At 46.4% G+C, this 25,820-nt stretch overlaps 1 protein-coding gene across 1 annotated transcript in view; it reads left to right on the top strand.

Annotated features, from left to right (window-relative positions):
- Positions 1–1,183: 1,183 nt before the first annotated feature.
- Positions 1,184–25,820, top strand: part of TIMP2 (TIMP metallopeptidase inhibitor 2) — a 33,417-nt gene continuing 8,780 nt past the window's right edge. Inside the window, exons 1-2 of the mRNA XM_084837749.1 lie at positions 1,184–1,605; positions 24,103–24,203. Of these exons, the coding sequence (XP_084693875.1) occupies positions 1,476–1,605; positions 24,103–24,203 (231 nt within the window). The 5' untranslated portion in view covers positions 1,184–1,475. The remainder of the gene's footprint in view (positions 1,606–24,102; positions 24,204–25,820) is intronic.

Genomic DNA, 25,820 nt, shown 5'->3' on the forward strand with positions numbered 1-25,820 from the left:
CACTCAGCCCTAAAACATGTGAAGAAATAATAAATAAGAGAGTGCCTTTGGAGATGTCTTCTCGCTCACCAGAGGAACCATAAACAGCCTCCAAACATCTTGCATCTGAAAGCTAGTAAAAGTGGATTGGTATGAAGTTCCAGATTACTATTATTTTTTAAATAATAGATTCATCACTGCAACCAGGGCTCAAGCTTGCCTAGAAATTTGACCTTCTGACCTAGAAGCTTTTGTCTCAAATCCAGTGATGAAGGTGGAATTATGTCTTTTCCCCAGAACTCTGGGCATTGGTAGGCTGGCATTCACCATCTCTCTCAGCCCTGGGGAAGACAAAATATGGCAAATATGTGGGGATGTCTATGCCCCCCCCCTTCCCTGGTCATCTTTCCTATATTTCCTCCAGCACCACCACAGTCACCAAAATGTCTTCTGGAGTTCTTGTTCACGTCGATTGCCTCGCCAACAGTGGCTGGCCCCTTTTTTAGCCAACACCTGAAAACATCTCCCTCTTAAACGGGAGGCAGCTCCTTGCTGACTGCTTGGCCAGACGACTTATTCCCGGATGTTAGGGACAAGAGAAGGGATGCTGAGTTCGGCCGAATGGAGGTGCTTATTCCACGGGGAATAATGGATGGCCTGAAGGGGAACCAGACACTTTGGTTCAGGCTGAGTCTGCTGACTGATACTGGGGAAGGGTTTCAGGAGAGGGCCCAGGGCCCAAACAAGCAGGTTATGTAGGTTAGGCAGGGGCGTTCTGGCGTCATTGGTTCTGTGCGGGGAGATACAGCAGTAAGGGTTTAGCGACCTGGGGAACCCTCCGCTCGATGTGGCGGGCAATACCTCAGTGTGCTTCCTTTAATCACATTCCGACTACTTTTAAAAACATTTCTTTACGCCACCGGAGCTGTGAAGACGCTTCAGCGCCTGCCTGATCTTCAGGCTTAAGCGGAGAGCTCCAGGCTGAGGAGCGGGGAAGCTGTCAAGCCAAGAAAGCCCGCGAAGGGCTGCCGAAACCAAGCCTGGTCTGGGCCGGAGGCGAAGGAAGGGAGAGCCGCGCAAGAGCGCTGACGGGAGCAGGCGAGCCGCCCGCTCTGGCCCCGTGCCACGGAGAGGAGGGGCAGCGAATCCCCAGAGCCCATTAAAAAGCCAGGCTTAGCCGAGGCCAGGGGAAGAAAACGCCTCCATAGAAGGCAGCGGCGGAACCACGATCGACGGGGCTTCTTGTCTTCCAGCGCCGGGATCCTCTTGCAGGCCCCCACCCCAACCCGACAGCAGGGCAAACTTTCCGGCCGGCCTACTGCCGAGGCGCCACGAGCCCCGCGGGATCGCCGCAGACGCAAAGCGCCGAAGATCGAGCGAGCGAGCGGGCGCGCGCGCGCGTGTCTGGATGAGGCGGCAGGAGCCGTGAGCAGTCAAACCTCGCCCGCCCGCCACCTCGCCCGCCACCCGTCCCTCCCGCTCGCCCGCTCCGCAAAATGAGTGCTACGCTGCCGAGCCTTCTGGCCTCGCTGGCCGTGCTGCTCCTGGGAAGGATGGACCGCCTCGCCGACGCCTGCAGCTGCTCCCCGGTGCATCCGCAACAGGCGTTTTGCAATGCAGATGTAGGTAAGAAAAGGACGGCCACCCTCCCCTTCTCTGCGGCTCCCCTAGTGGCTTCTTTCGTGGCGTGATCCGACCCCGCATTTCTCTCTCCGCCGGGAGCTGCCTTTTCTCCCGCTGCTGCAAACTCACTTGTGAGCAGCCAAAACAACCCCACCCCTTTCTCCTGCACGAAAAGAGCCGCGGTGCGCGCGCGGAGGTCGAGTCCCTCCGAAACCGGGCCGGCGGGTGCTATTGTTAACGAGGGTTTCTGAATGCTCCGGGGTTCGTTCCACTGACCAATTCTTTCTCCCCCCGCCCCGTGATTTTTTTTTAAAACAACAGCAACACAACACTGCAAGCACCGTAGCGTCGCTCTCCGTTGCTTTTTGCCTCCTCCTCCCCACCCCTCGCCCTAGCATGCTCGCTCAGACCTGATCCACAGGAATTCATTTGAAAGCACAAAGACAACCGCGGACTCAAATTCCTCATTTTTCTGGCGATGGCTTTCTGCCTGCAAAATGTAGGCTGCCCGCGGCTGGTGGGAACAGCTTCTTGAGACAGAGGTGGAAGAGAAAATGAAAACTTCACAAAGGCAAACGGAAAGCATAGGGCCATCTTCTCTGACACAGAAGAGGAGTGGGGGAGAGCTAGTGCTCCTTTCCTATTTGCATAGGGGAATTTATTTAAATATTTGTCCCTTTAACAAAAAGTCCATTACTAGAAGGGGGAGAGCAGCCATACCCCCGCCCCCATCCCCATAAACCATTTGGCATTACAGGTATAGCACATCAGCTTGCTGGACAGTTCTACTTTAATTTGGTGTGTACACAAAGTTCTCATTTCTATGCCTTGAACTCAAGGTGAAGATATAATGCTATCACTACCATGGGGGTTTCAAGATAATTCCCTATGAACTAATTTGAAGAAGAAAAAAACCCTTCAAAATGCAGAGATCTTTCAACATTTCTGTGCTGGGCTGTCAGCCTACAAGGCGATCAAATGGCCTGGAGTCCTTTTGACCTCAGAGTAGAGGAAGCCAGAGAAACAGATGGAGGGAGGCGTGGAAGGAGATGAGGCTTCAGAGCCTTTCTGATGGCACCAGCAGGAAGGCTGCAGGACATGAGGAAACTTGGGTGGGTGCAAAGCAGAACCAGATTTCCATCTACTTATTCTATATAAATATCTTTGCAGTCTCTTATGCTCCTGGCTCAGGGGAAGGAAGCTGTTTCCCCCCCTAGGGGAAGCTTGGTTCTGTTGTATTTTTTTCCCCCTGCGTTCATGCCACTTTGTTTTTCCTTTCAGTTGTATGTAAAAAGCCTCTGCTTCCTACTTCTGGGTGCCCTAGGCAGCCCTTCAGGGAAACTGTACTCCTGTAGCCAAGGGACCTTTTACTTGCCCCATCACCATCAGCATATCCTTCCTGTGCAGTCATCAAACTAGAGGCCCAGCTTGGTTCAAAAATATATCTTTCATCATGCCCAGAGCCTTTGCTCATTGGTTTCTTGACCCTCCAGGAAACGGCCAGTTTAGCAATGTTTGATGAGAGGCATAAAGTCACAATACAGCTACTTTTTATTACTCCCTAGAAACTCCCAACTTCATGCAAAAGTTTCTCCCTGAGCCTTAAGAGCCTGTGACTGGCCCAGAAGCAAGGATGTGAAAGAGCCTCTAGCACTCACACAGATGGATTCTGCTCTGGAATCCTTTCTTTATCATGAGAACCAAGAGAAATCGGGGCAGCAGTCTCCTTCTGCCTTCAAAACCTCTGATCGTGTGGTCTAGTTAGTCAAGGCATAATTTGAGGCAGGTCTTCTTGCCAAGCCCACAGAACCTGCTTTCAATGCAAGGGTATAGCCCTGGAATATGTGGATGAAAAATAAAGGAGAGAGTGCTTCTGAGCATGTGTCTTGCAGCAGTTACTCATTGCTGAGTAACCACATAAGGCTCCCAAACAGCTGGGATTACAGAATGGGACTTCCAGGTCAGTGGGTGTGGCTTGTAAGTAGGCCTGAGTCTTCCTAGAAATTAACCACTGCAAATTGGTGGATGCCATTTCCAGAACAGAGAGGAGGAGAGAGTTCAGTGGTAGAGCATCTGCTTTGCATGCAGAAGATCCCAGGTTCAATCCCCGGTATCTCCAGGTAGGGCAAGGAAAGAATCTTGCTTGAAACTCTGGAATGCTACTGCCAGTCAGTGTTGACAATACTGAGCTAGATGGATCAATGGTCTTAGTGCAAGGCATGTTGTTACGTCCAACCCTGGTCTCAGTGGGGAAAACGTCTATGGTTTACCTGATTTGGGGAGGCTGGATGGCTCTTTCTGTTCCACCTGTTGTCTCACTAGCTTTGGAGAGTATAGGACTTCGGAGGAGACCATTCATAGCTGTCCCTCCTCTCATTTCCTTCCACCCAGAGTGGTGCATCATGGGCACTAGTTTTCAGTGTGAGTGGAGAGACGTCTGCACCATGGCCTTGCACCCAACATGGCTGAGGCCCTCATGAGAAAAATTAGCACTGCATCTTTCCATCTTGATTCGGTCAAGGCCTTCATTTGCTGGCTCAGCTAAATGCAGAAGAGGAAGAGAACATTCTTGTCCCCTTCTGAGATAATTCCTTTTTGTGATGTCACTGTGTGTCCCTTGCACTTGATAACTGGCAAAAAGGACTGAGTGGAGAAAGGGAGGGGTGTCAAAGAAAGAAGACTGCCTTGCCCTTTTAAACTAGGCACTCTGTACTGGGTCACTCACCAGTTGCTCTTTATTAGTAGGCGTTGTCTTTCTCCCTTCCCAATGTGCTCTTCTTGGAAGCTACTGAAAGGCTGGGCCTGGCAGGGCTGTCCCTCAAATTCCTTTTTTCCGTGAATAATACCCTTATTAAATTTTAACATATTAAACAAACAGCCCTGGCCCAGCTTCCAGATCTTGCTCTAGAGATGGAATTTGGAAATACTTTGGCAGGGCAGCCTCCCTGCTACGATGATTGTGTCCATTAGAAGTTCCAGACTCTCTGTGTGCCCCAACTGCCTCCTCTGATTTTGTAACGTGTCCAGGAACTGAGTGGCTGCTGTCAGCAGCAGCTGTCTGCGGTTTCATTTTGCTTTCCAGTATCTCTTCCTTCCATGGGAGCAGACATTTCTGAGATATGAGAATTGGTTGTTTGCATCCTCCCTGGAGCACATATACTGAACATATTAATTTTTGCATACAGAGATCTTGTGACAGCTCCTTTGACCCCCTGGACCCCGCAGGGCCCTTCTTGCTCCCTGAAACTAGCAAGAAAAATCCTGGTTTGTACTCACATAGATATTGGGACAGCCCTTTTAGCAGCCAGTAAAGTAAAGCAAGTAAATTTGGGTTGTCATCAACCATGCCTCAATTTCCACAAGGCTGGCAGCAAAGACTCCTCGAGCTCTGCGTACTTTTTGGATCTGGAACTGAATCATGCAGTTTAATTTGTTTACTTTTGTTTAGTATCCTTTAAAATGCAGACCAGAGTCTCGTTTATAGTAAAACAAGCATAAGTCAATTTGGCTATTGAGGGAAGCCAATAGCCCAGGGCTAGGCAACTTGTGGCCCTCCAGGTGGTTTGGCCTACTACAACCATCAGCCCTAGTGAGCGTAGCCAATGGTGAGGGATGATGAGAGTCGTAGGCCAAAACATCTGGAGGGCTACAAGTTGTCTACCTCTGCAATAGCCTAACAACACTGGGAACAACATCATAGAAGCCATATTGATTATTCCCAGCCCACACCCCCAAGTGATTTCTAACATACTCTTAAACCAGTGCTTCCTAATATGCCGTTTTACCAACAGGTATCCAGTATGTGAAATGATATTGGGATATAGCTATTAAAGAGACAACTTGCTACAGTGTCTGCCCTCTTCCCATGTGAAGGAGCTTTTCAGACCTTTTATCGCATCATCAAACAATATTTTCATGGAATACCCTACTGGTAACAGCCCCTGAGGAGTCCCATGGGTCTCCTTTGCCTTCTTCCAAAATTCATGAAAGTTCCCTAATACTAGAGGTCAGTGTCATTAGGGCTCAGCAGTCAGCAGTTCCTTGATATCCCGCTGAAGTGTGCGTGTGCGTGAGAGAGAGAGAGAATAATCATCAAAGGATGGTTGTCACAGAGGAAAATGAATCAATTTGGAGCCAGACAGGAATATAAGTCATAGCAGAAGATGCTGTGTGAGGAACGATAAGTCACAGAAATGCTAAGTGATATGTACAGTGCACAAATCTGAGAATGAGCTATTGAATAGAGGGAGAGAAGGAACTGCCATGTAAGTTCCAGTGTGAAGCAGTATGGGAAAAAGGGTGTTTTCCTGCCATCCGTGAAAAGGCAGGGAGTGTGTTGGCTTTCTGGACCACAATGTTTGGGTGCTGGCTTTAGCTTATATTCAAGGAAGCCAGGATAGCTGAAGGAAAGTATGGATGGGTGCAGATTCTCTTGTCTCTTCAGTCTTCCCAGTCCAGATTCCGTTGCCACCAGCCATGCTTTTCGGCAGTAGGCCCCTCTCCACAGAAAAGCCCTTCTTTTATAGCTACATCTTGCCCCTAACTAGCTTCCCAGCATGGTTCACCAGTCAAAGCATGTTAGCGGTGTGAATAAAAGCAAAAGGCATCGCCATGAATTATCTGGAGCGAAACACAGGCTGGCAAGAAAGACTGTTAGGAAAAGGTCAGTGCAGCCTTTGGAGAGTCACCCTATGCTTGTTTTGATGAGCTCTCCATCCTGGGCACTCATGCATGGGTTCTTGTAGATAGTATTGTTTGGCATAGGAGCTGAAGAACATGGGGAGCTGCCTTCTCCCAAGTCAGGCCATTGATCCATCTGGCTCAGCACTGTCTACCCACCGACTGGCAGAGGATCTCCAGGGTTTCAAACAGGAGTCTTTCCCAGTCCTCCCTGGAGACACTAAGGGTTGAACCTGGGACATTTTCCAGGCAAAGCAGGTGCTCTGTCACTGTGAGCTACAGCCCTTCCCCAAAGATTGTAGAGCAGGAGTGGACAACTTGTGATCCTCCAGATGTTGTTGGACTGCAACTCCTATCAGCCCTAGCCAGCATAGCCAATGGTGAGGGATGATGGAAGATGCAGTCTAACCACATCAGGAGGGCCACATTAATGGATAATTACTGGTATCTTCCTTGTCTCTGCTGCCTTCCTTTTGCATGTTTCTCCTGCTTGAGCAGAAAGATATTGAGGGAGGAGCAGGGAATTTGTTTTGTTGGGGGTGGGTGGGTCACATTGCTAGTATCAAATGACTGTGAATTCAGTGGGTTTTCATATCCCTTGCATGCGCGGATGTGTGCGTCCTCCCTCCCCCCCCTTCAACAGCAGCAACAGGACAGCGCCCTCCGTCACACCTGAGGGTAGCAGACTAGCTTACGGAGTGCAAGGCAGGCTAGCTCAGGGGGAGAGGCAGAGGCGAGGGAGCTGCCACCCCGTTTCCCTGCATCCACTGCTTCAGGTGGCAGCTTCACTCTGCTCAATAGTAGGGCCAGCCCTGATCATAGATCTATCAGGAGTTAATAGCCATCGCTAAATGGAGACTCCCTGTTCAGAGGCAATGTACCTCTGATTACCAGATGCTGGGAACAAAGAGCAGAGGATGGATATTGCCTTCAAGCCCTGCTTGTGAGCTTTGCAGAGGCATCTGGTTGCGGCGGGCCTTGGTCACAACCAGCAGGGTCTTCTTATGTTCTTACGCCATTTTCGCTCACATGTGCAGGCACACACCAGCATGGAGACACATGCGCATCTGTGCTGTTTTTACTTCCCTTGGGAACCCCTCTTGGCTGACATGGCCCATAGAGAAACAACAGATGTCTGTTTACTCTGCTCACATTCCATCACACTCACTTGTAGTAGCGTCTGTAGAAATCAGCAGCCGCAGCAGCAGCCATGCTGTATTTTTATTAGGGGGGGACGGGGGACGGCACGTTGCTTTCATACCATTGGCCACAGTACCAGTTCATGGTGGCCTTTGGGTGGTGCAATCATTGGGCTCCGCTCCAGACCTAGGATCTGGAACAGCAGCTTTGTGCAGCACCAGGCAGCTGATGTCTGTATGGTAGCCTCTTTCCTCTTGACTCCTATGACTGCCACAGAGCGCCCCCCGCCTCGCCCCCCACCAACTGCTTGTTATATCAGATCATCAGAAGACTTCAGGAAGCTCCTGCTTGAGCTCCTACAGTACTTCCCAATGGACAAAGCATATGGCTAGAGGAGTTTAGATTGCCCTGGCACCTCTGTTTGGAGCCTCTCTCCTTCCATTTTAGGTTGTGTAAATCCCAGGATGAAAACATTAGTCACAACGTTAGAGCAGTGAGGTTTATCTGGAAATGCCCTTGTTCTGTTCGGTCCAACACTTCCTTTCCTTTGCAGCCTTGAGTTCTGACACCCCCCCCCCCCAGTTCTGCAAGTCTGAAAGCAGAAGCTGGCTGTGCACAGCAGTGAGTAGCTGCTTCTGATGTTGTTACTTAGAAACAACGACAACAATGGCCCCTGAGCCGTTTTGCACTTTACATTTTTTCTTTTGTTTTTAATTAATAAGGCTTTTAATTAAGAACATATGAACATGCAAACACATGAATGTTCACAGAGCGTTTTTAAAAATAAAAAAAGGCGAAATGGTGTAATGCGTGTCTGTATTTGGGCGGGGGGGAGACTGACAGCCGAGTGAGTGTTCGGTACATGTACATGTAATGTAATGTACATATAATTGCATGTACATGTAATGCTTCAGTGGTGAAACCAAGCTCGCACAGCAGCTGAAGAAGTCACTGTGAGGTCTGATGTATGTGTGTGTGTTTTGTGTCTCTTCACCATTATGCATACATGCACATGTACAAATACCCAGTTCCTAACCTCTGCTCCCAGAGTGCCCAGTTTGGGCCCCAGCCTTTTCTTTCTAGACTATGCACTCTTGAGGAAAGTGTGTCCTGACAGATCCTAGACTCTAGTTCCATACCAGGGTCATGAACCAATTTCTCAGCATTTAGCTGATTGGTTGTTATCACCCCTGGGGTGCTGGAGAGGTGGTTAATAAAGGTTGTTAATATAAATGACTGAAACCTGGCAGTATATGAAAATAATTTGCAACAGTCAAAAATAGTTAACAGCACCAAGGGATGCTGCAACACAGTCTGGGATCATAAGTGGGATGGGTGCATGTGTGTCTGTGTTTCCGCCACTCCAGATTCTTGTACTGGAATATTTAGATTCTGTGATCAGAATAATTAGGGCCAATTTGTAAGAACTTCTGTTTGCATTCCTAATGCATAACTTTTCAAAACATAGGATTTGGGGGCAGGGACTATGTTTTTGTAGGGGCATCTGCACAGCTCAACTACAGCCGTACAGATATCTCAATATTCTGGTCACAAGAGGATATTCACACTCTGGTCACAAGAGGATACTGGTTCATTTCAAGGTGCTGACCTCCCATCTAGTCAGAAATGTGCAGCTCGCAGTTCTCCCAAATTGGGACAGAGCTGTAAATTTTGGGTTATTGCCTGTCGTTGGGATGAGGAAGGAAAGTGACGCTTTTAGCCAACTGTTGGGCAGTATAGAAATGTAATAAAGAACTAAATAAATCTGCCCTTGGCAGAGCCAGCCATAGCAAGGCCATGGGCAGTTAAAAGTGCCATGTTTGTGAGGCTGCCAAAGGCATAGATGATGTTAGCATTATTCCTCCAGGGGGCTCATCGTAGTGTACATAGTCCCCCCCTCCGCTTAGTATCCACACAACAACCCTGTGAGGGAGGTTAGGCTGAGCAAAGATGATGGGCCCAAGCTCACCCAGTGAGCTTTGTGGCTGAGAGGTGATTTGAGCCCAAGTCTCTTCACTGTTCAGCATTCTAACCACTACCCAAACCTTGCTCTCTTTTCCGCCCCCCTAGGAAAGTATTTCCTGGTAGACGATATTATTGCAGAGGAAACTTAAAAGCATACCTCCCTTTGTAAATCGATTTTTCCCCCCATGTTACCGCTCAATATCACCATATTTTTGCAGCATTTTCTCTACTGCAGACAAGTTGGTACTACCACATTTTAGCACCCCTACCTCTCTCTCATATATACATGATTAAAATGCATTATCTGAGTTGCAGCCCCATCTTTCCCACACTTTGTTTATGCTTCATTCAACCTTATTGCATACCTCAGGGACAATGTAGGGTTTCCCTGCCCCCCTTTTTAAAATACGGTCCTCTCTTTTTATAGATAGGGACACCATTTCAGATCTCAGTGCACAGGCAAATATCACAGCAAGCTTCAATGGCCTACTTTTCAACAGACTAAACATTACATTAGGGGGGAAAAAGCAAAAACCAATGTATTTTAAGGCCATATCATGTAAGTACTTAAAAAAAACTTTATAGTAATTATACAGTTATCAATACAGGCCAGCCATCCCCCCTTTTTTAAATAATAGGATTTGTGTGCCTTGTATATAAGCCCACCATTTTTTTAAATAACAGTAGTTAGTGCATAGAAGCAGTGAATGGGCTCGATAAACAAGTACTTACATATATGAAATCTGACAACATGTTACATCAAACACGTAGTTTGTCATTGAGTGCATCTTTTCTTAAAACAGTAAACAGCAGCTGTGGGAGCCCCCCCCTGCCCCCTGAGAAGGATTGGGACTGTTCTTCCCATGCTGTGTTCCCAAGAAAAATACATACACATACAAGTTGCTATTTGGTGTGTGTGTAGGGGTTATTTTTGCTGGGATTGTAGCATTTTAGGATGGAGGAAAGGGTTAAAAACTAAATAAAGCTTCAGCACAGTTCCAATCCTGATGCCCTTGGCTTCTATTTAAAGTTTAAAGAAGAATTGCACAATGCCAAACTGTGCATTTAATGTAATGTTAGTTTGGCCCTAAATAGAGACCTGGGTGGTGGTGGGGGAGGTGTGGATGGGGAATGAGACAGGGTGGGGACTGAAAGAAAGACTGAAAGGGAGGGGATTTGACAACTCATTTTTGAAGGATGAAAGAGTGGTTGCTTTCTGCTGGGTGAGTGCAAACACTGATAAATTATGTTACAGGGTTTAGGGGCTCATTCCATTCACTCTTCTATGTGTCAGTCTGCTTCTAAAAAACTTATTTGAGGCAGGTCTGAGTGTCGCACTATATAGAAAAGGGAATGCATAGCAATAGGTTGGTCATTCTCAAATGTCTTAGGATCCTGGAGTGGCAGAATTGAAGTTACTTGGAGTAAGACATGTGTGTGTGTGTGTGTGTGTGTGTGTGTATGTGTATGTGTGTGTAAAGCAGGGGTGGGTAACTGCAGGAGGCCTGGTGGACATTTTTGCCCCCAGGAATCCCCCTGTGGGCTGTACTGAGGAGAAATAATAATAATAATAAATACTTAATCACTAAATTTGACCCTTTTAGCACTCCATAGCAGTTGCTGTGCGCTAAAACGGACAGATTTATCTTGTTTGCAAGACAAACTTGTCAGTTTTAGCACTCAGTAGGGACTATGGAGCGCTACTTTGTAGTTTTTTAAAAAAATTCAGGGGCAATGGGGGCCACATTGGGGGCAGCGGGAGCTGCATGTGGCCTGTGGGCCTTGTGTTGCCCACCTCTGGTGTGAAGGATGGAGAGGGTATGCTCTGACAATTGCTTCTTGGGTGGTGCAATGGAGGTGCCAAGAAAACAATGGACAGGTACCCCCCTCTTTTTTTTTTTTAGAGAGAGAGAGGCTGCCATAGGGCCATAACTGCACTTTAAATTTATGTATTGGTTTGATGACACTTAACTGTCGTGGTGTCTTCCTCCAAAGAATCATGGGAAGCCTAGATTGCTGTGGGTGCTGAGAATTCTGTAAAAAAAACCTCCAACACCCTACAATTCACAGGTACTCTTGGGAGAGGGAATGATGATTAAACCAGTTTGTCTGTGGTGAGAATGTCTATAGAGCATTTCTTGAAAATGGAGGGATCTGCTACCCAGCTACCAAAGAACATCAGACTCTGATACACCTAGAACTATTCTGCCCTTTTTGCTGTGTTTGTACTTGGGAAATAAGAAGCTTTTACCTTGTTTTGGAAGATTTCTGAGCCTGGAAGGGCTCCCATGAAATGTAGGAGTAGCTGGTGTTGCTAATTTGGGCTATGTTCAATTCTACTTCTGTTGCTTCTAATCCCCCTTCCCCCCAAGCACCTGACACCCTCCACTTCTGGCTACTTAAGCTGCATATTTGGCACTTGTAAGTGGTTTTGGTTAATGCAGAAATCTCTCCAGAGCGACAGGCAGAGAGGGCATTGGGTCCTTCGCTATGGTAACTAGTAAAAGCATAAGTGGCACCCTCATCTTTTTGTTTTGTTTGCTGGAGATAGATGTCCAGTGTAGCCAAGGCTGAGGAAGAGAGATGGGCAACATATCGCTCATGGGGTGTATGGTCACTGTTGTCTTGAACACGGTCATTCTTCTATGATCACCAGAGATGTCAGTGGTATCTGTGAGGTCAAAGGGCCAGGGGCTTGGTCTCCATTAGACACCCCCAGAACCCTGATCTGCAACTAATTTTTTGAGAGGGGCCATATTTTGACTTCTGCAAGGGTTGAAGGGACAGGGACACAAGCGAGCAGCCAAGGTTCATAAGGGGAGAACTCTGACAGCGCCTCTGGGTGCTTCTGGGCAAGGCTTTTATCATGGCGTCACCCTGCCTCATCCACAGAGTGTTGTGGAGAGTCCTGATGACGTTGTCTTCCACTTGTAGCCCTCACGTATTTTCCCACCCCTTCTTCTGTCTTTTTCTTACCATGGAAATTCTGTTAAGTAAGAAAAGATGGAATAGCTGCACCGTACCTCCTGATCGGTACTGCTGGGAGCCCTCCATCTGGAAGCACCCTCTGTTGCTGTTCACACTGGATGAGAGGGAGTCATCCAAAGCCCCTCTTGCATTTGTTGCATTCATACTAGAAAGGAAGGGAATAATGGTCCCCCTGGCTGTATGTCATGTGGGACAAAGTGGCTGAAGTGGGGGGTATCCTTGGATTAAGAAGCTATGTTGCAGGCCAGATGAGAAGCTGCAGGGGCCGTATTGAAGCCCTGGACTGCCATTACCTATCTCTGTATTAGAATGAAAACATAGACATGCTGGGCACGAGGATTTTATGGCGCCATCGCCTTGCCCCATTAATGGAATTTTAGCGGGGGGGGGGGGCAGACATGGTCGTCTTCTTCCACTGGTTACCCTCTTATGTTTTTCCACCACTTTTTCTGTCTTTTTTCTTACTGCAGAAAACCTTGCTTGTGTTTCACAGCTCTCCAGGGAGATCAGCAAAGCCCTTGGGCACCAGTTGCATTTGTTCGCTGAGGATGGTGCTGGTCCCTCCTTTAGCACATTTCCTTTTTGTTTTTGACCACTTCATAGTCCTTGTTCTCCAGCATTAAGCAGGGGCATGTTTTAAAATCAGGTAAAAAATTCCAAAAGGAACAGGAGGCAGCCACTTTTTAAAATCTTTGATCTAAGCCCAGTGTCTCCCTGTAATTTGAATTGTTCTTTAATATCTTTGTGTCTCAAATTGGGTGTGATGGAGGCACATCTGTTTGTTTGAACCCTGCTCTGTGTATAAAGCAGAATGTGGGGTGGCATCTGATTGAAAGAATGAACGAGGTGCATTGGGGACAGAAAGCCAAACACTCCCCACCTAACTCATCTCCCTTTCCCATGGTCCATTGCCTCAGATACTTTTCTTCCAGCAGGGTACTGAAGCCTGGCTGGAGGAAAAAGGAACACATTGGATTCTGGAAAGGTAAGCCATGGGTCCATACGAGTCATGGACATCCTGGCTTTTTTTTCTTCTGACATGTTCCTAGTTTACTGCTACCAAGGGCATCTCTACACCAGCCTAAAGTCCTGCGTTTAAAATGGGGTTTTTTGCTTCCGTTTTAAATGCAGGATCACGATGACTCCCTTTTCACCTGCTTCCTTTTCCCCCACCCCCTTCCCCCTCCTTCTTCCCATATCTGAGTCTTCCATGATCTTTCATTGATCTCGCTCCTCTTCTTTCCCCTTTTAGCTTTTACACTTTTCATGGAGGAAACTGAAGCGGGAACACAAGGGGGTAACTTGATAGCTCATTATCTGTGATCTATTTAAAAACAGAACAAAGGGCATTTAGTGCAGGAGATGCCTTGAATGGTCATGTCATTCATGTCGTCATTTAAAGATGACAAAATGACAACTTCCCACAAACTTCCATGAAGGAGCAATCTCAATTGCAGGATAGAAGCTCAGTTTGAGGGAGCCCCAAGGCTAACTACATTGATTGCATTCTGTCTGTAAGGCCATGCCATTGTGTGCTGCTGAGTAATAAATCCACTTTCTGGACTTAGCAACTTAACCCAAATATTGGTGGGTTAGTCAAGCAGCTGGTCATAAGAATCTTGTGCTCTGTATACGAAGATGCTGGCAGAGGGTAAGGAAAAAAATTGACTAAAGAAGGTTGCAGCAGACTGTAAGACTTTCCAGCAGGTCCAAGTGGAGAGAATTGATAGGTGACTCTCAAGTCGAAGTTCCATTGGAGGGCCTGTGTCCTGGAGACTGTGTGTGTCATTTTATTCTGATATTTTACTCTGGGAATCTCTCTGGGACATCTGCCATGGAATCCATTTAAACCTCATTATTACTGTGTTTTGTATTGCTAGTGTTTCAGATCTGTAGATTATAGCTGGGATTGCATTACTATTATGTACTTTTTAGACTTCCTGTATTCTGTTTATACACATCTTTCAGTTTCTGAAAAGCTTTGCTGGCTTTTCCCATGTGGAAAGTTCTGCATTCAAAAAACATAACTGTGTTTATTGCTGGCCTTGAATTTCATATGCCTATTTCTAATTCATATCCCCTGTTTGTTTAGGCTCTTTTATACATCCATCGTTAGCACAGATGCTCTTAACTTAACTAAGAGGTTTCTCACAGTTCTCAAGCTCTGAAGGATGGTGACCACTGAATAAATCTGGGATGAGTGGCAGAAGAGTACATTATTTGGCTTGAACTGTTTGGGTTTGCCTTGCTAAGTTTTATTCCTTGCCTTATAGACTTCTCTGGTGTGGTGCTTCACCCCTTCCTTTATGTATGTCTGAGTGGAGCATACAGTATCAGTGAGAAAAAGAAGGGGGCACCTGCCCTGATTCTACTCTGCAGCGGGGTGAAAGGACTCAACAAGCATTGAATTAGGTGCCCTGTCTGTTGTATTTGCACTAATATCCCTGAAGGTATGTCAGACTCCAGAGCAGTCACCCCAAAAACATAGTTGACAAGTAAGTCATTCCAGTCCCAGTGGGGAAATTAGCTCCTTTCTCATCCAAGAAAACACCTGCCTGAGATCATGCCAGCAAAGGCATGCATACTCAAAGGCTGGTCTAACAATCCAGCTAGTTTCACTCTGCTGAAGGCTGAAATGTGATTTATAGAGCAGCAGGACGTACCTGGACTTGGGGTGCTAAAAGGTCACCTGGTTGCTGTGGATCTCTGGATTGGGGCTCCCCATCACTTGGGAAACTCAGGTCATTGCTTAGAGAGATCCCAACCCTCTCTACAGCTATTGGTGCTGTTTCTTGCATGGGCAGTTTCTTTGCATGAGTAAAGACTCTCCTTAGATGGCTTGTTGTTCAGTCGTGTCCGACTCTTCGTGACCCCATGGGCCATAGCATGCCAGGCCTTCCTGTCCTGCGCTCTTTCCCGGAGTGTGCTCAAGTCCATATTCATTGCATCAGTGATGCTATCTAGCCATCTCATCCTCTGCCGTCCCCTTCTCCTTTTGCCTTCAATCTTTCCCAGCATCAGGGTCTTTTCCAGGGAGTTTTCTCCTCGCATTAGGTGGCCAAAATATTTGAGCTTCAGCTTCAGTATCTGTCCTTCCAATGAGCACTCAGGGTTGATTTCCTTTAGGATGGACTGATTTGACTTCCTTGCAGTCCAGAGGACTCGTAAGAGTCTTCTCCAGCACCACAGTTCGAAAGCATCAATTCTTCGGCGCTCAGCCTTCCTTATAGTCCAGCTCTCACAGCCATACGTTGCTACTGGGAAAACATAGCTTTGATTATACGGACCTTTGTCGGCAAGGTGATGTCTCTGCTTCGTACTATGCTGTCTAGGTTTGCCATAGATTTCCTCCCAAGGAGCATGCGTCTTTTAATTTCATGGCTACAGTCACCATCTGCGGTGATCTTGGAGCCCAAGAAAATAAAATCTGTCACTACTTCCATTTCTTCCCCTTCTATATGCCAGGAAGTGATGGGGCCAGATGCCATGATTTTAGTTTTTTTAATGTTGAGTTTCAAACCAGCTTTTGCACTCTCACTTTCACCCTCAACAAGAGGCTCTTTAGATCCTCTTCGCTTTCTGCCGTTAGGGTGGTATTGTCTGTGTATCTGAGGTTGTTGATAATTCTCCCGGCAATCTTAATTCCGACCTGTGATTCATCCAACCTGGCGTTTCTCATGATGTACTCTGCGACAATTTACAGCCTTGTCGTACTCCTTTCCCAATTTTGAACCAATCGGTTGTTCCATGTCCGGTTCTTACTGTTGCTTCTTGACCCTCGTACAGGTTTCTCAGGAGACAGGTAAGGTGGTCTGGTACTCCCATCTCTTTAAGAATTTGCCACAGTTTGTTGTGATCCACACAATCAAAGGCTGTAGCGTAGTCAATGAAGCAGAAATAGAGGTTTTTCTGGAATTCTCTTGCTTTCTCCATGATCCAGCGAATGTTGGGGCAGGGTATGCAAGGAAGAATAAATGTTGCCCTTGAGCCAAATGCAACTTTAACAGGAAATAGAGAGAACTGTCTGGTCTGTGCTAGATGGATGGTCTCAGTAGTTTTTTCTGTTGTTAAATCCCAGAAGCTATTTGTCATACTCACGCCCTTCCGTCCCCATGCACTATTTCTTCAAAAGCATAAGTATAATCCTTCTTTACACCCCTAATTCTCATCTGATAATGAACAAAAATCAAAAGGATGGGAGAGCCGTGCCATTTCTTGACCATCACATTTATACATGTTGGGGCTGTCATTGTACAGAAACAATAGGAAAGGCCCCATAAAGTAAATGTATATACATTGTGCAATCTAGACCACACTCCTATGAACATTTATTTGGGAATCCCATTGAAATATAATGGGGCTTCCTTTCAAGTAAGCACGGTTAGGATCAGTCTGTTAGAAGGCAATGGGGGAGTTCTGGGTCAAGATGCTAAAGTGGCAGCTCTTGGGGATGAATGAAACTTGATGCTCAGTATCAAGTCATTGCACTTTTAGACACATGTAGATCAGTTCAAGAGGGGTCAGGCGTTAAAAGGTTTGAAATGCAAGTCCTTTTATTTGTTTTTAAATGCCCTATTTTTAGATGTCTTCAGTTGGGTCTTTGAGTGGCATATGGACCTACAGATCCAAATTATTTCATGGTGCCCTTTTCTCCTCTCTTTCCATATCATATCCAGAGGGCCTATGGACTAATCTGTTCGTCTCCTCGTACATAGATGGAAGATCTTTCCATAGTGCAAGGGAAGAGTCTAATTGGTCTTTTCCATTCCATTGTCAGTGAATTAATAACAACATTCTCTTGCACTAGTGTGTAATACTACCGTTTAATTCTGTTGCTGGAGGGTTAGTACACATTTGTGGTTGCAACTTTTGTGTGTATTCACTTGTGTTGTCGCACTCGCTGTTCTTTGTCCCAGTGTGCAGTTGTGTGGTGTGTCTGCTGGGATACAAATGATAGTTTTTGTTCCTTCTGAGTTGGTAGGCCCTTGGTAGCGAGCCAAAATTTGTGGCCACTTAAGTGGGCGGATAGTGTCTTGCCTGTAATATCATACCAAGATTTGGAGACACTAATATGCCTCTGTGGCCCAGCATAACTATGGGGTCAAGCCCCTGTCCTCTGTCCCCAGCTCTGAGGGTGCAAGGGTTTGAACTTGGACACAACTGAGCCACAGAGAAGCTTGCTAAGCAGCAAGACATCTCGCCGTGTTGCGAGCGTCTCCACAATGCATTGTGACCCGGATTCCACCCCACCCCCCGGAGCCTGATTCGTGTGGAGCCTTGCAGAGGCTTGGAAAGCAATGAGACTGCTTTCTGAGTCTCTCTGAGATACAGCACAAGGCTTAGGAGATCCTGGGGCATCTCAGCCGAATAAAAAAATGTGTTCATCAGTGTTGAGCTGGTGAGCACGTCTGTGGACCCATGTGTGGCAGTTATTCTCTAAGTCTCCCCAAGTTTCCTTGTGTGCCCTGTGGGTTGACTGTTGCCCTCTGTGCTGTTGCTCTTTTCTGTGCATTATCATGCGGTGGGTGTTAATAGTGCTTACATCACTGCACTCCTTTCTCTCTCTTTCTGTTCCAGTCATAGAATCATAGAATCATAGAATAGTAGGGTTGGAAGGGGCCTACAAGGCCAAGTCATATGACCATAATAAAGGAAACTGGGTTCTGTGCCTACTATGGCCATCTGTACTTTTTGTGCTCTTGTGGAATGCAGCATAAATACAGCCCTGATAAAACGTATGTCTATTGCCCAGAGATAAACTTCTGTAAGTTATTCTAAAAATGCATGCTGGTGCATCACCAAATAAGCACAGTAAGGGGTGATCTGGTGGGAATTTAATCTTTCTTTGTTTTATCTGAACACACAAAGTCCTGGCCTTGTTGCATGTCGAGTGCTAAACCTCCCAGCTCTTTAAAGCAAGCATCTTTGTTTGTGGGGCTACAAAGCAATGACAGACCATAGGATTTCCTTTCCTTGATCTTTTCTATGGGCTTCATGTGTGTATGCATACACTCTTGCTTCTTTTCCCCTATTCCCCTGCTTGGCTGAACTGCTGGCTGCTTGGCTTAGAAAGTGCAAAGCAGCAATTCCCCTCTACAAAGCCGCACTGTTAAGAACAGAAATCGTCCTTCTACGAGGTTGCATTTTTTGCCAGTGATTCAGCAGCACGTGAGTGGAAAAGCCTGGAGCCATAACTATGAGCCAGGCCTAAAGACTCTCAGCTGCTGTCACACAATTGTTTAGGCCAGGCCAAAAGCATCCAAGCCAGGCCACAGGCAGTTTGCAGCAAAGGGAATGCAAAGAGGCGCTGAAACTGAGCCTGGTGATGGCTGCACCATATGTCTAAGGCTGGGATAGAGCCCTGCAGGCAGAGATGCATCCTCCCCTTTTCTGTGATGCTTGAAACTCCTAGGTAGGACCAAGGGCAGAAGGTAACCGTGAGAATCCTAGAGCAGGAATTGACTTCCAAGGTCGTTCAGCCCAGCTCTGTGCACTGTGTAATACCTTGCCCTCAAATGCACATGTTCAGTAAAATAATACCTTTATTAGGACCAATCAATGCATGTTGTTGTTGTTGTTCAGTCGTTCAGTCATGTCCGACTCTTCGTGACCCCATGGACCATAGCATGTCAGGCCTTCCTGTCCTCTGCTCTCTCCCAGAGTGTGCTCAAGTTCATATTCATTGCATCAGCAAATAAAGTGACATAAAACACTTTTTCAGGTTGGATGTTAATGAAAGGTTTTCTGTTTTGTTTTCTAAAGTGGGGGATATATCTTCCTGGATGAGGGCAATGTGGATACATTGTGTTAGTTAAAAAAAGAGCTATGGAAAAGAGATTTCATGTTTTTTAAGCAATTGTTTCCTTTGTCGAACTGCTCCTACAATTACAAGATTTTTTCTAATATTCCTGGGCTCAACTGTTGATTCCCATGTTTTCTAGTAAACAGATCTACCAAAGGAGTTCTCTCTCTCTCTCTGTCTCTCCCTGCTTGGAAATTTACCTTCTTGTTCAAGCCCAGTATACAAGTTGTCCTTACTATCCTCTTTTGTCACTCTACCTTCAGTATCCGCTACCAACAGAGAGACCCACCATTTAAGCTCCCATTTAAACCCACCATTTGAGAGCTGCTCACTTAAAATACTACCTTCCCAACAGCTTGTTGAATAAAGTCTTGAAGGCAAAGGCAAACAAGTACTATCCATCTTACCATAGCTGCCCCTTAACATGTTGCCCCTTAATTTTCGGTTCTCTAAATGTAGCCAGTTTTTCAAACACTTACAGGATATGAAGGATGCAATGGATAGTTGATTCTAGGAATGGCCCAATGGTCAGCACACAAACTGCATCTGGACCACAAAGCAATGTTAGCTAATCCCCAGAGGCTTTACTCTGTTTTAGTCAAGGCGTGGTTAAAAAAAAAAAAAAAAAATCCCCACAGTTTCACTTGTGAGGTTGCACTTGAAAATGGTTTTTAGAAGCTGTGAGCAAGAGCAGGATTCCTTACTTCAGTGTTGCATCTCTTTGAGTTTTGCATGTAGCAAAACCCTGGTGATAGCTAAGTAGAGATTATCTGATTACTTATGGCAGTGCTGATCCGTGGCTGAGCAAGTCACATCTTGCCTGGCATCTCATCACAGAATGTCCCCAACCCTATATATTTCACACAATGCCTCCTGGATACTGTCAGATTGCAATAGCTAGGATACACCATGCAAAACACAGAAGCACAAGAGTCTTCCGAAATGTGAGGACAGGCCTGCAGATCAGTCTGACGATCCGCAGGCGAACCCTGATGCTGTTCTTAGTGGCAGTGGCCTTGATTCATTTTATCCGCCCTGGATAAAAACCCAGGTACTCCTGGATATGTAGAGCTGCAGTACTCTCAGTGCACACTTTGCAACACAGAGGCATAGGCAGATCTTGGGATGTTGAAGGCCAGTACAAGCGGACAACTGCCTGAGGGCCATGGATGTTTGAAGGAGCCACCAAGCCAGAGGCGGGTAGGCGAGGCCCAAAGGAGGTCTCTTGTGCAGGGGCCTGCGGTAACCAGGAGCTGGCCACAGGTGGGATAGTCTAACCCTGAAGTGGTGGCCAGTCACCTCCAACTCATGCAGTGTTGCCAGTTGAGCTCCCAAACAAAGAAGCCTGCTTGCTGCTTTCTCCACATTTGTTTACTATTCTGTTGCTGCTTCTGCAGCCCTTCATGCCAAATACTTCACTACTGAAGTCACCAAATAAATGCCTTCATACTTATTGTTTAGGAACTCTTACTTTCTGCACAAATCACCCTACTGAACTGTGAGTAGTCATGAACCGGATGGCCATTGGTGCGGGGCTTCTGGCCATATGATGACAGCAATCCAGAGTTCGTAAATGGTGTAAGAGTTCCTAAATGGTGTACCAGGGCACGGCTGAGGGTGGCTGGAATATTTTTGACAGAATACCCATGGTGAGTGTAGCGTGCAGTAGAACTTATATCTTACCTGAAACTATAGGGCGTGTTTGGATGGTTTCCTAACACTATCAGATGTGGCACAGGTGGTCAACTTCTTTGTTCCCGAGAGCTGCATGCAGCACTCGGGCTGCACCCCTGCATGTATGCACGCACGCACGCACGCACATCACACACATACACACACACGTACACATACTCTCACGCACACACAGACACCTCTTCCCACTGCTCCCATGCACACACAGACACCTCTTTATCAGGACCACTCAGGAGAAGGAAGAGACTGTAACCTCACCCTGCCAGCAATCCTTATGAAGATTGCTGTTTCCTTCCTGCCAATAGCAATCTTGACGAGGATTGCTGGGAGGTGGGAGAGGCCAATGACCAACTGAGGGCGAGGAAAAGTGGGCCGGACAATTGTGGCTATATGTGGCCTGTGGCGTGCCCACATGCGATACACAGGGACAGATCTGACATGGGGCTGGGTGGGTCTCCAAGCAGTTTGCTGGGGTCCATGCACTGAACATGGGGGGTCAAGACTCACCTGCCTCCTCCTGCTGATAATTGGCTTGGGCTAAAAGTTCCAGGTCAGCATGAAGGCGAACACTAAGAGGAAATGCAGAGAAATGCAAAGATGGCAAATTAGAAACTGCACCAGAACCTTCTGGGCCAGGGTGCAATGAAGTGGGGCCTTATCTCAGGGAAGAGTATGTACTCGGCATGCAGAAGGTCCCAGGTTCAGTCCCTGGCATTGCCAGGTGAAGAATCTCAGGTGGTGGGGCTGGGAATGGCCTCTGTCTATGGCCATGGAGTGTCAGTGCCTGGGAGGGTAGTCACTACTGGCCCAGGCAGACATAAGGAGAGCCATGCTTGATCAGACCGAAGGCCTATCTAGTCCAGCATTCTGTTCACACAGTGGCCAGCCAAGGCAGCTTTATTTGAGACATTTGCTGGTAAGCAGGATGTTGAGTCAGACTTGTGCCCTTCTCATAATAGCATAAGGAAAAGTTATTGAGTCTCGACACGGAGAAACTCAATACCCCAGAGAAGCAACAAAGAGTCCTGTGCCACACTGAAGGCTAACAAATATACTGTGGCATCTGACAAAGCAAACTCTGGTTCAGGAAACCTTGTGTGTGTCACAGTAAATGGGTTAGTCTTTATGGTGCCATGGGACTCTCTGTTGTTTTTGCTGCCTGCTGCAGACTAACGTGTCTGCCCCTCTGGAATTTATACCCAATTAAACTGATTGGCAACATGTGTATGAAAAAACTAAAGGAATTACTTCTCAACAGACTGAACAGTTTACTGATGGAATTTGTTGCTACAGGATGTTGTGAGGACCTGCTGATGCTTTGGAGAACTTTTACAAACTGTTTTCCCCTCTCCCAAAACGTTACAATGGTTTGTCATTCAAATTCCTTGATTTTGACGCTTTCATTTTAAAATATCACTTTCTAGACCACATAATTGCGAGGGAATCATGAAAACAGGAGGACAGGGTTGCGCAGTGTAAGTCAAATTATACAAATGAACTGAATGGGAGACCCAAGGCATTAAAGGCTCCATAGGTTGCTTTACCTCCTTGCTTCCAGTCTCCACTATGGTGCAGAAATAAGGGAATAAACTTTAATTTCCAAGCAAACCCAATTCCTGAACAATATACAGCATATAGTATTTTGACATATCCTGTAACAGTGCCTTGGTTTGCTTGTGATTTCTGGATGCATATGAAGAGCATAATCATGTGCTTAGGTGTGATATACCTGATTAGCTCCTGCTTTCTGTTTGCGGCACAGCAGTCTTCAGTGTGTGGTTGATCTGTGGGAGGGAGGCTAATGTGTGTGGAAGATCATGCCTTCTGGCAGAGATTCAGTTTGGCATTTTGATCATTGCTTTGTATTCCCTGGGCTGAGGTGTAAAGTTTATAAAAACGCAGTACAAGAACTTACACTGAAAGCAAGCAAAAGTTTATACTATGAAGCAGGGCTGGGCAGATGTCAGGCTTGTTGGATCTACTTTGTTTTGTACAAGAACCCCAAGTTCCACGAACTAGAGCCTGGTGCAAAAGACATACGCTTAGCATTAAAGAACAGGGTGCTTCTGAGCACATTCTGAGCTGAGGAATTTGTTTTCAGTACCAAAGCTGAACTGAGCTTGCAGTCCTTTCATACAAAAGTCCACTTCTAGTTGCCCTAAGCTTTCATAATTTCAGCAGCCAGATTTAGGTTTAAGAATACTCACCCATTTTGTTATCGCTATTGTTAAACAATTGGGAGTCAGAAACCTTTGCCAATCTATTCCAAACTCTCGGAGATCTACCGGTAGATCCCAGTCTGCCTTCTGCCCATGGCTGCTGTAAACTGCTTGCTCTCTTGCTTTGAGAGTAAGCTCTATTACTAGGTTTTGTACCAGCATTTTAATGAGCATGGATTGCACCAGAGTAGGTGAGTGAGAGTTGATTTGAGCCACAGGTCTACTAGTAATTTCTGAGGACTAACAGCAGATGTATATTCCTGTTGTGCCCTGCGTGTGCTCTTCCCTGTGAAGTCTAGATGGTAAAAGACAAAATGTTGAGGTAGATGCACTATTGGCTGATGTTGACCCAGCATAGGAATTCTGATGATCTTTTATTGGGTGAGAGCATGCAAGCTTATGTAACAGGTATTGCTTTTCTTGCTTTGTTTGCATGTTTTGTTCTCTCCAGCACAGCAATAGGTCTCTTTCTTAAGCTACTTGAAGGTTTTAAATACAGGTCAAATGTGAAATATGCTTATTGTGGGTAAGGTTCAGTGTGGACAGTTTCATTACTGATGATCGGATCTGAATTGTAATGGCAAATACACTTAACAAGAAAAGCTATTAACCTCCACATCTTATAATAACCAATCAACATGTTTCAGCTGCAACAAATCTTTCCTCTCTTGGAGGTTGGCTGTGGATGATGCAGATCTGTGGCCTTCTCTCTGAAATAAATAGAGCAAGAAGACATTTCCAGTTCGGCTAACAATCTGCATGATTGTTAATAGTGACCTATAAGCACAGAGAGTAAGCAGAAGAGGAGGGCACTATATTATTTGTAGTGTGCCACATAAACTGTCCCCAGGGATTGATGGCTCCAGATTTTGTGTGCTGGTACAGCTACTGTATGTGGCAAAGAGTGGGGAGTGAGATTGACCATTTCTAGGATTGTAGTAAGCCTCGGAAGAGCTGGGCCCAGCACTTGTATTGCATCTGTCCACTAATTTCCTCGGTGTCTTTCTGTTTCAGTGATCAGAGCAAAGGCCGTCGCTCAAAGAGAGGTGGACTCTGGTAACGACATCTATGGGAACCCCATCAAACGCATCCAGTATGAAATCAAGCAGATAAAGGTAACAAGCTGTACATGGGAGTCCCGTTTACATGGAACTTTATATGACACAAGATATATCTGTGTCAAATATACATACACACGTTTAAGCATATCGCAGGGTTACAGAGAATGAATAAACCTGTTACCCTGCTGCGGTTCTAGCTAGTATCATACAACTGTTCATCTAAAAGCCTGAATGATGCCAAACAGAACTTTGAAGACTTATAGTTACCACAAGCCAAAATAATTCTGGCCCCATCTACATGGAGAGACTTTACAAGGTGATTCTGTGTAAATCTGGATTTTCAAGAATTCAGATTTGCTTCTTGCACAGCACATACAACCAGTAAAGCAGTGTATTCATTTTTTAAAAATCACTTTCATGGGGCAAACAGCACCTGAAACTGCATTAGTTCGGGGTTGGGTGGGCTGAGTTCTGCGAGTAGAACTGAACGTCATCAACTGCATAGGTGCAGGGCAGCGAATGAGTGGAGTCCCAACCCTCTCCCTGCTCCCATGCTCAGTGAAGCGCAATGGAAGAGAATGACCTACTTCTGAGTAGACATGTGCAGCCAACACCTCTTCTCATGTCCACCCTTTCTCGGCAGGAATAAGGGTCATTTGGGGGCGATCTGCTTTTAAACTCATTAAATGTATGTGCACGTCTGCTGGTGAGTGAAGATTTAAAACAACAGGCAAAGGAGTTCTCCTGACCCCCCTCTCCACTCTCCTTTCTCAGCAGGAATAACGGTAATTTGGGGGGGGTCAGCTTTTAAAATTGTCACAGTCCTGTGTACCCTTGCTCTACCGTAAGGGCGGATATTTAAAACAGCAGGCTGGCTCCCCGCCCCTCTCCTCGCTTGCATGCTAAGTGAAGTGGAATGGAAGAGAATGAGTTACTTCCAAGCAAACATATTTAGCCAACTCCTCTCCTCGTGTCCACGCTTTCATGGCGCAACTTTCCCTTCCACCTATCAATGCTGTTCCCCGCAGCTCACCCTGAAGCCAACTGAGGTCACACTGACTCCCAAACCACACTGAGGCTGCCTTGATGGGAAAATCCAGCGCAAAACAACTTTGCAAAGAAGCAGCTTTTCGGAGAGAAAAATGTGTAGTTGATGTGGAGTGGGGGTTACATCATCTGCCATGATCTTCTGTGAGGCGCAGTAGAACCAGAGTAAATCCCCTGTGTAGATGGGGCCTCTGTGTATCTTAGAGGCTTTATGATGGAGTGTTTCCCACTCCAGATCCTCAACTGCCCAAACCTGAAGGACTCCCCAGTTCGGAATACCACAGGATAACAGAAGGGGAAAAACCTTTGATCCAGGATGTGTTATGATAAAAGCATTAAAAAAATAAAAGAAAAAAAAGCAAGTTGCACCCTGGGTGCAACAAACTCAGAGGTTTGCGAGTATCCTATGCAGAGAGGGAGGCACATTGCCCATCTAGCAGAGTCTTCGGGGAGATGGAGAGAAGGAGGCTGGGGCGGCCAAAGGATTCTTCATAAGCCAGCCACCCTGGCCTCCTCCCCTGGTTGAAGAGGATGACCTCCGGCAGCACCCCTGTTAGCACATGAAGAGATACCCCTGTTTACCCCCGTGGGATCTCCTGCCCAGGAATGTCTTGTATGCTCCTG

This window comes from Heloderma suspectum, chromosome 2 (assembly GCF_057233095.1).
Source record: "Heloderma suspectum isolate Gila_16-S chromosome 2, 16-S_ref, whole genome shotgun sequence".
In the NCBI taxonomy this organism is placed as follows: domain Eukaryota; kingdom Metazoa; phylum Chordata; class Lepidosauria; order Squamata; family Helodermatidae; genus Heloderma; species Heloderma suspectum.